The 13,703-nt window shown below is 36.7% G+C and overlaps 1 protein-coding gene across 4 annotated transcripts in view; it reads left to right on the top strand.

The window, feature by feature from the left end:
* RASAL2 (RAS protein activator like 2) overlaps positions 1 to 13,703 on the top strand; it is a 379,074-nt gene that overhangs the window by 334,805 nt on the left and 30,566 nt on the right. For all 4 annotated transcript variants that reach the window (XM_060132692.1, XM_060132664.1, XM_060132683.1 and 1 more), the window contains exons 6-9: positions 2,823 to 2,976; positions 4,899 to 4,997; positions 5,892 to 6,446; positions 8,919 to 9,063. In XM_060132692.1, the coding sequence (XP_059988675.1) occupies positions 2,823 to 2,976; positions 4,899 to 4,997; positions 5,892 to 6,446; positions 8,919 to 9,063 (953 nt within the window). The remainder of the gene's footprint in view (positions 1 to 2,822; positions 2,977 to 4,898; positions 4,998 to 5,891; positions 6,447 to 8,918; positions 9,064 to 13,703) is intronic.

Here is a 13,703-nt window from a genome sequence, read left to right as displayed (position 1 = left end):
TATACACACAAACATACATAAATGCTGAACAATAGGAGACCCTGAACTATACATATTAACAGCTGAAATTTCTGTAACCAGGAAGAATTTTGAATTCTAATTCCAGGTGGCTTGGTTATGATATCTGTTTATGGCTGTATTTGGAAGTTAAACCTTCCAGATACAGCCATAAACAGATATCAACAAATGTCAAAATGACATTTGTTCAGCACTGGAAATACAGTGAATAAAATTATCCAACTCTCTCCAAAAGAAAAAAAAATGTAACTCAGATAAGTTAATGAAAATAGTACCTAGAAACATTAAACTAGGATAAGAACTGCAAAGGAAATAAAACGGATGTGAGAGAAAGATTGTACTTGCAAGGTGGGATGTGGCAAATACCTTTTAGTAGCGGGCTGGGGATCATCTAGGAAACATCTAAAGCTTCGCAGCTTCGTTCTCTAGCACAGTTAAGAGATTCTCCTCCACCCCCAGAGTTGCCTCAGTTTTTTTCCTACAGCTTTTGACTCCAAAATTGTTCATGGAAATGGGTGGAGCCTCGCTTTTCTTTCCTTTCTGTCTTAAAATGGTTACATTTGCAGAGCATGCTCCTTGAGTCCTTCAAGCTGCAGCTTCTCCCAGCTGCTTTTGGCTCTAATCTCCTTATAGGTGTAGCACCATGGCAACAGGCCCAGCCTAGAGCCCAGGAACCTTGTTTCTGTTACCTGAGGGGCTGGATGCAGCCTGAGGAAGAGAAGAAGAATATTACCTGTCCTGCAGCCTATTTGGAAGATGACTTCATGTTCTGTAATATGTGTTTCTGTTCTGCTTCTACTGAAGACTTGAAATTACACCTGGAAAACATTTATCCAGAGATGTTATCAGTAACTAAAGGCAGCCGGGGAAACCATCTTCTATTGGTTCTTGTCTTCTAAACACAGAGTTGTTTTCTGAGATGTAGTTCAGAAAATGATTTGCTGTACCATGACATGTGGCACCGCTATGATTTTGGGGTGCACTGTAAGATGGCTGTACAGTTGCTTCATGTAGGTAGACATTTATTTGGTTTGAGATAAAATTAATTTATGTTTTAGAATATTTTCCTAAAGAATTTAAAACAAAAAAGTAAGCCTTATTTTGTACCTCCTATTTTAAATATGCCTTCATCTTCCCTGTTGAGAGACTCACTCCCAGAGCAGGATAGCCTTTTCCCCTACAAGCAACTCCTCCTGGGAAAAACGGGCTGGAACTGTTGTTTCATGTATTTAGAAAAGATTACAGTATCCTGTTGCCTCAACCAGGCTTCCTATGAAGCATATTGGGAAAGTTTGTATGGTAATTACATTAAAATTTGTTTTTGCATTTAGTTATTTATAGTTGATATGCTCTGTTGACAGTATATAACATGTCATTGTCTTATCCAGTAGAACAAAAGGAAATAAATGTGGAGCCATTACATTGTTATATTTTTAGGTACAAAACATTAGGTGGCTTTTGTGCATCCTTTGTATTATCAATGGTAAATATAATTATTGAATTTTGACCATAAAAAGATTGCTGAACATTAGAACACACATTTTTGTGTGTGGAAAGAAGAATGGACTAAGGTCCTATTGCTTAAGATGTTTTTTACTGTATGGAGTTTGATTAAACAGTGTTAGAATGGAAACAGAAGGGAAAGAGCAGCCTTTCGTGCTAGTCTCCTATATCTCATTACTTTATAATTTAACTGAAAGCTACTCTGGCATTAAGTATTTTGGTTCCTTTTTAAGTTAACATGGTTATTTCAAGGAAATGAATGAAGCTGCTTATTTAATGTGTTTTACAAAAACAAATGTCTTTCCACAAGGCATTTCTTTTTATCCCCATTACTAGGTACTTCTGCTTGAAATATATGTATTTAACTCTGGGTGTTTCAGTCAATAAATACTATAATTATTGAGTAAAACTGCATAGCTACCCAGTTCTGGATTCAAGAATATTGTGTTTTATATTGTTTGGCTTCATTGATTCTTCCAAGGGGAAGGCAGTGAAGTACTAGCTCCTGTAGTGACAAGAGTCATGCTTCCCCGCATTCCTTTTTAAACAACTAGGGGACAGAATCAACCAGAATGCCTGAACAGTGTTGACAAAGGTCTGTTCTTCTAGTTTGAACATTTCTTTTGAGGGTGGGAAGTTTCTTCAAGGCATTTTACTCTTTATTCATATTTGTACAGTAAAGCATAGATAGAACCAAAAGCTTGCCAGAAAAGAATTCCATATAGAGATGGAAATCAGACCTTTGGAAAAGCAGGGTCTTGTGCTGAAAAGTTTGGCTTTGATTCTGGGTTTGTGTATGTATGTTTATTCTGCCAAAGCAGAAGGAAACAGAATGAGGGTTCAGTCACTGCTATTTTGTCACTGATAATAGAGGATAAAGCTATAGCATGGAAAAAAAAAAAAGTAAAAGAAACGATATGTCTTTTGATAACACCTTTGCATAAAAAAATGTGTAAGATAACCTTAGATGATATATATTTCTCCATCTCCAACACAGGAATGTGGATAAAAACAGTGTCTGTGGTGGAGCTTCAAGCTCCCTTGAGACTAGTAAAATTATAGTACATTTTTGTGTTTTGTTGAAAAAAGTAAGTGTGTACACACAGACACAAATATGTATGTGGCTTATCTGTGCCACATGAATATGGTCCTATTATTATTGTTACAGATTAACTGTTAATTTGCTCATTTATTTTCCTCTTAGGCATTTATACATTTGGTTAAGCCTCCATTGCATTTGACCTTTATTTTCTTGTTGGCCAAGTAATTACACTACCATAAATATCTCTTTCTACTTTTAGGTCTCGTGGGCTGCCTAAACTAAAAGAGTCACGTTCCCATGAATCCCTGCTGAGCCCATGCAGTGCAGTGGAATGTCTGGATCTTGGTAGAGGGGAGCCCGTATCAGTGAAGCCACTCCATAGCAGCATCCTTGGACAAGACTTCTGCTTTGAGGTAGAAAAGTGTAGGAAAAAGGAAGAGTAGTTAGACAACAAAGAGATTTTTCTATCCAGTATTCCTATGATCGCATTACTGTATTGATGATTTGATCATCTTAACTGGTTTTCAGTTGCTGAAAATTACCTACTTACAGGGGAAAAATTGGAAATCTGCTAATCTGATTATGTTGGTGATTAAAGTTATTAATGATGGCTTCTCATTCCTTTTGGGCTTGTCTGCTTTCAAAATAAATGAGTTCTTCTACTCAATGCTCTGTGGTGACCTAAATGGGAAGGAAATCAAAAAAAGAGAGGATATATGTATACATATAGCTGATTCACTTTGCTGTACAGCAGAAACTAACACAACATTGTAAAACAACTATACCCCAATTTAAAATAAATAAATAAATGGGTTCTTAGTGCATTCTCAGCAGAGGTCACAAGATTAATAATAACTTATTGTTAGTATTTTAATTTTTTAGTATTGATAAAGATATCACACAATATGTTATTATTTTTCTCGTGAAAGCCAAACCCCCCAATTTTAATGATCCTTTTGAGGAAATTGACTAAAACCATAATTTTTCTAACTAAAACATGGGCAGTTCAAGATCTGGGACCATGTCTTATCTATCTTTGTAATCCCCAGCACTTAGCCCAGTCCCTGGCACATTGCAGGTGCCTAATTTCTTCAGTGAACAAATTGCCCTTCACCAGAAAATTATCATCATCACCTTTTATAAGGTAATTTCCCCCTCCCAAAGTAAATGGCCAATTGGCCATTTGCAAATTTAATTTCAAAACCATCCATATACTTGTTAGTGTTATGATTTAATTAATGAGCACAAACTTACAAAGTTATTAGTGATGAGTCCTATGTTAGATATTGTAGAAGTTGAAAGATGTTTTATACCTTTTCTTATGGACCTGCACTATCCAACAGAAATACAGTGCAAGCCACATGTGTAATTTTAAATTTTATTAAACCCAAATCCTACCACTTCTAACATGGAACTAAAAATTATCAATGAAACTTTCTACATTCTTTTTTTAAAAACTGAATCTTCAAAACCTGATGTATATTTTACACTTACAGTACATCTCAGTTTGGACTAGTATTTCACATGCTCACTAGCCACATGTGGTTAATAGCTACCATATTAGACAGAATGTAACATCTGATCTGATTCACTAGGTTATAATCTGAGATTGAGTTAATATGTGAACCACTTTAGCAATTTGGACAGGTCATTTATTGGTGTTCTTTTGTATAAAAGTCACTTGAACTTTGCCATATTTGTAGAACTCAGTTCAACGGATTGTATGCCCAGCCAGGTGTTAGGTTCTAGGCATAGAGACAACATGCTTCATTTTTAAAGGACATTGATAATAATCATCAGGCTAACCTAATTAGATGATTGGCAATCAGACTGGTTGCCTAGTAGAAGAGAAATGGGTTCCAAAGTAATTCAATACTGGTAACTCTTTTCAGTTTCACGTAGTAACCTTCTGTAACATAATGAAGGCAGTCCCAAGAAATAAGCTGTTTTAGAGACCTTCTTCCCTTTTTAGTTATTTTTATTAACTCAGAATTGAGCATATTTATTTGCAGGTAATTTTTAAAGGTTTAAGTTTAATTAAAGATTTTTAGTTTTGTTCTTTCTGAACTGTAGGCCAGTTTTAGGTTCCTGAGCTGAATTCTCAATGGCCTTTGTCTTCATACCTGCATTCTAGTAGATGCTAACTAGATAACGAAACAAAAAGTGAATGTGGATGTACATATAGATATCATAAAACCAGCAAATATAATTTTGGTTACCATGTAGTATAATATGGGTTCATAGCATATCTCTAAATCTTTCATGATACAACTAGGAAGATAGAGACCCCAAGCCCTGCATTTCCTTTTCCTTATCTCTAATCTTTATGTTGAAGGTTACCTACTTAAGTGGAAGTAAATGCTTCAGCTGTAACTCTGCTTCAGAGAGAGATAAGTGGATGGAAAACCTTCGCAGGACAGTTCAACCAAATAAGGTAATAGTGGCTTTGAATGTCCAAAAAATGTATAACTCTATAAGCAGTAAGTTGATTGAAGGTAAATAGAGTAATAATACCTTAAATTTTATAGAACTTTTAAACACATATACGTTTTGTCCTTTTATGCTCAAAATAATCTTCTTACAGATAGTATCATGATTTTACCAGTGTGGATAAGAGCAGCGGTCCCCAACCTTTTTGGCACCAGGGACCAGTCTCATGGAAGACAATTTTTCCACGGACGGCGGGGGGCGGGGGGTGGTTTGGGATGATTAAAGTGCATTACATTTATTGTGTACTGTATTTCTATTATTATTACATTGTAATATATAGTGAAATAATTATACAACTCACCATAATGCTGATAGGAGGCGGAGTTCAGGCTGTTGTGTGAGCGATGAGGAGCGGCTGTAAATACAGAGGAAGCTTCGCTCGCTCGCCCACTGGCTCACCTCCTGCTGTGTGGCCCAGTTCCTAACAAGCCACGGACCAGTACCAGTCCGTGGCCTGGGGTTTGGGGACCCCTAGATAAGAGGACTCAGAGAAGTTAAGTCACTTGACCAAGTGAGAGGCTAGTACAAGACAGAAATGGGACTAGAACACAAGTTTCTTAATTACTTACTTATCTCTGTTTTATTTGCAGAAAGCTAATTCAGTTGCCACAAGACTGGCTATATGAGAACTTACAGGATGATATTTTTTTAACCCAAGTAAAATAAAATGTATGTGGCTCTCTAAGAGCTTTCTATTATCTTGAACAATGAGGTAGCGATCCCCTTCATTATTTTTTGACTGCCCTTAATGAAGTACATAGCATCACCTACTTTAAGAGGAAAATGTTGTCTTTCTGGGATTTCAGCTCTCAAACACAACTTTGTTACTTCTTTATAGGACAATTGCAGACGAGCCGAAAACGTTCTCCGTTTATGGATTATTGAAGCCAAGGACCTTGCCCCTAAAAAGAAATATTTCTGTGAACTGTGCCTTGATGATACCCTCTTTGCTCGTACAACCAGCAAGACCAAAGCAGACAATATTTTCTGGGGTGAACATTTTGAGTTCTACAGCCTTCCACCTCTTCATAGCATCACAGTTCACATTTATAAAGATGTGGAAAAAAAGAAAAAAAAAGACAAGAATAATTATGTAGGGCTAGTCAATATCCCTACTGCCAGTGTGACTGGTCGCCAATTTGTAGAAAAGTGGTACCCAGTGAGTACACCTACACCCAACAAAGGAAAGACAGGAGGACCTTCTATTCGGATTAAATCACGTTTCCAAACTATCACCATTCTGCCTATGGAGCAATACAAAGAATTTGCAGAATTTGTCACCAGCAACTACACCATGTTGTGTTCTGTTCTTGAACCAGTAATTAGTGTGAGAAATAAAGAAGAGTTGGCCTGTGCCTTAGTGCACATTCTTCAAAGTACTGGCAGAGCCAAGGTAAGTGGAAAAGGAGGGTTGCATTACCCAAAATCTCTTCCCTACCTTTTATGAAGAAAAAACACATGTTTACTGTGGAGATTCAAATTAGAGATATATGCTTTGCTATTGGTCAAAAAAAAAAAGAATTAGGAAGGAAACCTATTAGTGGTTCTTAGATCCACTTATTAGTGGAGATTATAAAAGTAAAGAAGTAAAATGGAGACTAACAAGTATTTATTTAAAGTTTATTTGCATGAAATAGAGATACCGCAGCTAGCTCTTTATTGTCTGACAAAATAAATGGTAGGATTGGTGGATAATCCCACAATATGTTCAAGATTATTTATCTTTAGTTCTGGAGTGCATTGTATGATGGTTTTATTCCTCACTATATTTTAAATTAAGATTAACTCATGACTGTACCCAGCTAGTCACAGAAGGAGGTATTCCAGAAACATGCTGGTCATTAACAAGAGTCTTCATGAGATTAACATCTAAATTTGGAATTAAAATACCAAGGGATGTTATTTAATTGTTAGCTGTCTCATGATAACCTTATCTCAATTCATGCTGGATAGAAGTAAAAGTTCAGGAAGATAAAAGAAAGAAATATACTAATTGTATAAAGAACACTAAACAAATGATAGAATCTTTTTTTTAATTTTTATTGGAGTATAGTTGATTTACAATGTGTTAGTTTCAGATGTAACAATTGATAGAGTCTTTGATCAGCCTGAACTGTGGTAATTATCACCTCTGTGAGGCATATTCACTTAACTAGGCTAAATCTCCATTATATTATATGCAAATTGGTCATGGTAAAATTGTATTTTAGATCTAGAGGAGTTCACAGCTAGAATAATTTATGTAGAACTGAACAATAAAATAAAGCGTTTTTAAAATTTCTTGATACAAATCAGAATATATCAAATATTCAATATTTAGTCCCTTATTTAACTGCCTTCCTACTGATTATCATTTTGGTGGTTGAATTTACTAATAATAATTTTGAGCTTTCTGGTGTTAAAAATGTGTCATTGAAATTTTGAGTCTCATCTTTGAAATTGTATGGATATGTTCTTTCTGTTCTTCATTTGCTCAAGGTTCAAGGATATATGTAGGATTTTTTAACAGCTTTATTGAGGTACAATTTACATATCATAAACTATACCCATTTAAAGTGAAAAACTCAGTGAGTTTTGACAGATTATGCACCCGTGGAAACCACAGCAGTCAAGATACAGAATGTTACCATCACCCCCAAGTTTCTTCCTGACCCTTAGCACAAGAGTTTTAGTAGTGACTCCTAAGTCTACGACTCTTTTACAGTGTTGATCTACCCTGGAATAAATCCCGTTCATGTTTAAAATGCTTAATTTTAAAATAAAAGTAAATCAACAACTTTGAAATATCCAGTGAATATATAACATTCAAAATACAGGATGTTTTCAAATTGAACAGTAAACAATGAACTTTAAATCAGGTTCCTTAGACTGATGAGAAATGAAGCAGTTGTTTCTTAAGGGCTTTATTTCTCCTTATGCCTTCGTTCGCTATGGATGGTTGGATGGATGGATAAATGGATGGATGGATGGATGGATGAATGGATGGATGGATGGATGGGGATACATACATACATACATACAAACAAATATAATCAGCCTAGAAAATGAGTTCAGATGTTTAGTTCAAGAAATGTCATGTTGATACTATAGACCAATTTGTAACAATTATATATTGAATGCCTAATATGTGTCAGAAGCAGTTAAATGCTGGAAATATAGAGGTGAATAAAAATAGACAGTCTTTGGTCTCATGGGACTCACAGTCTTCTGGGGAAAACAGATGTTAAATAATTACGGAAATGTGTGATTACTGCGAAAAGTGCAGATTTTTAAAAAGTTATATTGTGCTGTGAGAATGTGTATTAAGGGGACCTGACTAGTGGAGTTCAGGGGCAGTGTTGGTAAGAGAAGGCTTCACTGAAGAAAGATGTGCAAACTAAAATCCAAAGGATCTGAGGACTTAACTCCATAGCAGTGAGGGCTGAGCAAGGGTGGGAGTGAAGCAGAACTGAGAACAGCATTTGCAGAAAGCTCTGTGGTGAATAGACAACATTGTTATTAGAAAGGGCTTGATGTATTCAAGGACCTACCGAAAAAAAAAGGCCCTTGAGACTGGAGCAATACAGAGAGAATGGTATGAGATGAGGCTGGGAAGATAGACAGAAAGCAGAAAATATAGAGACTTGCAGGCCACATTCAGAACTACAGTCTATATCAAAAGTGCAATGAAAAACCTTTGAAGGAATTTTTAACTTAGGATTGGTGACACCTAAAATTTTATCCTGACTGACTTTTTTCTTTCAAATGAATCTGGTAGCTTTAGTTTTAAAGCAGCATTCCCAGGATGTTTGATATTTCATCAGTCTCTCCTAATGTATATTATTTATTCAGTTGCTTTCTGCCTAACTGAACATTATTCTACCAGGATTTTCTGACTGACTTGGTGATGTCTGAGGTGGATCGTTGTGGAGAGCATGATGTCTTGATCTTCAGAGAGAACACCATTGCCACCAAATCCATTGAGGAATACCTCAAGTTGGTGGGACAACAGTATCTTCATGATGCATTGGGTATGGAGAAGAAAAACATCTGTTTTCTTTCCCTTTTGATTTTTAGACCCTCGTGAAACAACCAAATGGAACTCAAATTCTGCATGTTATCTGGTTCTAGCTGATTAAAGTGTGAAAGTTGGAGTTTCAGCTGTAAGAAGTCTCTGCAATACTCAGCAGGGGAGGAACAGCAGATTGATTTCTTACACTATGTACCGAAAGAGAAAGTTCATCAGCATAGGCAGCTACCCCCATGCCCTCAAGTCCCTGAGATTCTGAGATACACAGTAATGTTAGTAATGAGATGTCATTTCTAGTTGACTTGTCTCCCCCAAAGTGTTGGGTATTTATATCATGATATAAATACATTACCTAAGTCTTGAAAGTGTTAGCATTTGTTATTATGCATCAAAAATGGAGAAACTCCTTCCAATTCCCATAACTCCCAATTTCTGCCTTCCAGACCTACAGAATTTTTCACAACTAATCTTTGTCCAATCAGTAGTTCTTAATGACTAGGCCACCCACTTGCAGCTCCATATTTGGTCGTGAAATTCAGGTGTTAACCACTGGAGTAAGGCACTGTGCTCGACACTTTGATATACATTCTGATAAAGCAGACATGAGTTCCCTGAAGAACAGTGTCATTTTTTTTATCCCCATATCCCCAGTACTTCATATAGAATGTAGAGCAGCACCATCCTAAAGAAACATAATGTGAGTCACATGTGAGTAATTTAAATTTTCTAGCAGTCACAGTGTAAAAACGGTAAAGAGAAACAGGTAAATTTAATTTTGATAACATTTTATTTAACCCAGTATATCCAAATATTATTTAATATGTTATCAATATAAGAATTATTAATGAAGTATTTTACTTTTTTATCCTAACTCTTGAAATTGTGTGCATTTTATATTTATTACACGTTCAGTTTGCACTAGCCAAATTTCAAGTGCTCAGCAGTCACATGAGACTATCAAGAATAGACAATAAGGTATGAATGAATGGATAAATGTTTGCCCTTAGAGAGCTTACAATATAGATAGATAAGAAAGATAAGGATATCCCTATAACCAAAAAGAGAAAGAGAATCCTGTGCCTTTTCAAATAATTAAAGAAATTGATTATACCTGATGGAATTATAAAATTTCCCTTGTGACATTTATGATGTGTGTGTGTAGCTCGAAGTTTAGCAAGGTTTATAAAAGCAGAGATTGGACAAGGGAAATGGCAGGGATTAACATAGGGGAAAGAACCTCATGAACAAAAAGGTATCGAGGTACCAGAGAACCAGGCATGTTTGGAATATAGCCAATTAGCTGGAAAATAAAGTGAAAAAGACAAGTCAACAACAACAAAAATGATTAGACAAATAACTAGAACCAATTAGTTGAGGGCCTTGACTGCCTGGCTGAGGAGTGTAGATTTTACAGTAATCACTGGTGAATGACTGGAAGTTTTGAGCAGGGTGTTTTTAATAGAATCAGTTTAACAGAGTGATTTAAATGGGTTGGTGAAGAAAACAGCTGAACGCAGAGAGCAGTTAAGAAGCCATTATAATAAGGAAGGCAAGAAATAACAAGACTGTGAATGAGGTAATCGCCAAGAGTAAGAGAAAAGTTGGATCTAAGAAATATTAAAGAAGTTGAGCTAATAGGACTTGGCAACTTTTCAGTTTGTGAGAATGGGGCAGGGCGTGGTGGAGGAGGAGATCAAATATTACAGTGAATTTGGGGCCTTCCTGAGTGACAAGAAGGATGATGAGATTCTTAACAGAATGAGAACATAAAAGTAGTAGGCTTGAAAGAATGAGAAATGATATTTTCACTTCACGTGTATTCAACTTGAAGTTCAAGTAGGAAATCCCAGGGGTTCTAGGTAGGAAATCCCAAGACATCTGTCTAGCTGGCTGGTGAAAATTTAGGACTAAGTTACCCATGTGGAGGGAATCAATGAAACTACAAGATTACCGGAGCAGGAAGAGGATAGGGCCAAAGACAGATCTAACAGTGCACCTGGTTTATGGTGTAGAAGGAAGCAGAGGAATCAGGGAAGTGGTCAAAGAGAGAGGAAGCATGCATGCACACGTGCAAAAAAAAGAAGGAAAATACTGTGTCTTAGACACCAAGAGGAAAAAAGTATCAATAGAGTCAGAGATTGAGGAAAGTAAAGATTAAAAAGAAAACATGGCTATTGCATTTTGATGACTCGTGATGGCTGGGACTGCTCTCAGGAGCACAGGAGCCAGGTTGCACAGGCTAAAAAGTGAATGACTGCTCAAGAAACAGGACCGTTGTGTTTACCTATGCTGGACTCACTGTAGTAGCAGTTAATTCCTACTTTGGAGAAGTACATTTTTTCTTCTCCTGCTTCCTATCTTCATATTTATTTCTTTTCTCTAAGTCATGTGCTTTAGTTTAAGATCTAATAGGAATTTAAAAGAAGACTAGTGAAAATGGATTTTCATTGACATTAGGAAAGGTACAGAATCAGAGTTTCACATAAAAAGCTTGTACAGTCATATCATAAATTACATATCGTGGTTTGCTCTAATGATTTGCACTGCCTTATAAAAAGCAATGATGATGCATCTCAAACAGTATTCTCTATTCTGGGGAGATAAAGGTGTAGATATTTGTTGACCATCTACTTCTTAAAAATCAGATATTCATATTCTACCATCAGTGTGCTAAATAGGCTTCCCAAATGAAATAATTCCTGAAGTGAAAAGGAGAGACAAGTCCTTTGTTAATCATTACAGTTAATTATTAACTGTCCTAGAACAGTTAATAGTTAAATAGCTGATTGGCTCAATGAGACCTGAAAATTGATTCAGTGAGCAGGGGAAGAAATTCAAGTAACCCCACAAAGATCTCTATTATATTTGTAACCCAAAAGCAAGGACCAGGGTGGTGAAAATGGCTACTGCTTCCAAGAGCACAAACAAAATTAATTGGTAAGCTTCTTCAGGAAAGAGATTCTACTGTCTTCTCCCCATCGAACTCCCCATATTTCTAGTTAGCCTTTTTTTTATATATATAAATTTATTTTATTTATTTATTTTTGGCTGCACTGGGTCTTCGTTGTGGTACGCGGGCTTCTCATTGCGGTGGCTTCTCTTGTTGCAGAGCACGGGCTCTAGGCACATGGGCTTCAGTAGTTGTGGAATGAGGGCTCAGTAGTTGTGGCTTGGAGACTCTAGAGCGCAGGCTCAGCAGTTGTAGCGCACGGGCTTAGTTGCTCCGCGGCATGTGGGATCTTCCCGGGCCAGGGCTCAAACCCATGTCCCCTGCATTGGCAGGTGGATTCTTAACCACTTCACCACCAGGGAAGTCCCTATCAGAAGTTTTAAATTAGAAGGCTTCATAGTGAAGTCTCAGTGAACCAAAAAATCAAATTAATAAGTACAGCTGAGCACTCTGAATAATTAAAGTTTTGTTGTATTTCGTACACTTTGAGCAAAAAAAAAAAAAATAGATGTTATTTGCAGACTACCTGAAGAATTCTCAGAGAAAATTGAGTTAAAAGTTGCCAGTCATATTAAACAATATCTACCTGCCTTTTAGCCAGTCTTCATTTATCTTGATTAAAAGCATTACTATTTACAGACTCTGCCTCAGTTAGACTTAAATTAAGTCTTTCATCTGTTAACCCCTTTTACCTTTCTCATTGAAATCAGTTTGCATGTTGATGCATCTGATCAACAGGAAACACCATCTTCTGTGACATATAGAAGGCCTCTAAATTAGAGGGCCTAATTAGAGGCCCTCTAATTAGAGGGCCTCTAAAAAGACCTAATTTCCACCACTGGTGACAGAGGCAAATTTCCTTTTAGCAATAGTATGTCCGTACCTAGTGGCTTATTTCTATACGTGAAATTTGGATGCTAGATAATAATGAGTTAATGAAACACACCATAGAACATTCTAGGCACAAACTCAAATTTAAACAACATATTGAACACCCATCCTCTTTGTCCTTGATCTCTTTTTTTAAAGGCAGGAGAGCAGACATGAAGGGATCATTAAATCTGTCTCAGTAAGTTGTGATCGGCTAAACAGCTTCTAGGTGCAGATCTATAAAAGTTCACCTTTCAATGTGGTACTTTCCACACTATCAGACATAGGTTACAGTTCTTTTTTTTTTTAATTTATTTATTTTTGGCTGCGTTGGGTCTTCATTACTGTGCTTGCGGCGAGTCGGGGGTGGGGGGCTACTCTTCGTTGCGGCACGCGGGCTTTTCATTGTGGTGGCTTCTCTTGTTGCGAAGCATGGGCTCTAGGCGCACGGGCTCAGTAGTTGTGGCTTTCAGGCTCTAGAGTGTAGGCTCAGTAGCTGTGGCACACAGGCTTAGTTGCTCCATGCATGTGGGATCTTCCCGGACCAGGGCTCAAACCTGTGTCTCCTGCATTGGCAGGTGGATTCTTAGCCACTGCGCCACCAGGAAAGTCCCAGGTTACAGTTTCAAAAGTGAAAAGAATTTTCTCAAGTTTGGAGGATTTTAAATATATCATAATCAGGTAAAAATAAAAAACTTTAGACAATTAATTTACTTCTGGACCCTTGAGTTGTTTATTTGGTTCTTTGCTTGAAGAATAAAAGAAAAATACTCTCAAAATTCACAAGTTATTTATTAATATTAGTTATTATCTCCTGGAAT

Source organism: Lagenorhynchus albirostris, chromosome 2 (assembly GCF_949774975.1).
Source record: "Lagenorhynchus albirostris chromosome 2, mLagAlb1.1, whole genome shotgun sequence".
Lineage (NCBI taxonomy): Eukaryota > Metazoa > Chordata > Mammalia > Artiodactyla > Delphinidae > Lagenorhynchus > Lagenorhynchus albirostris.
This window is presented reverse-complemented; position numbering and strand designations above follow the sequence as displayed.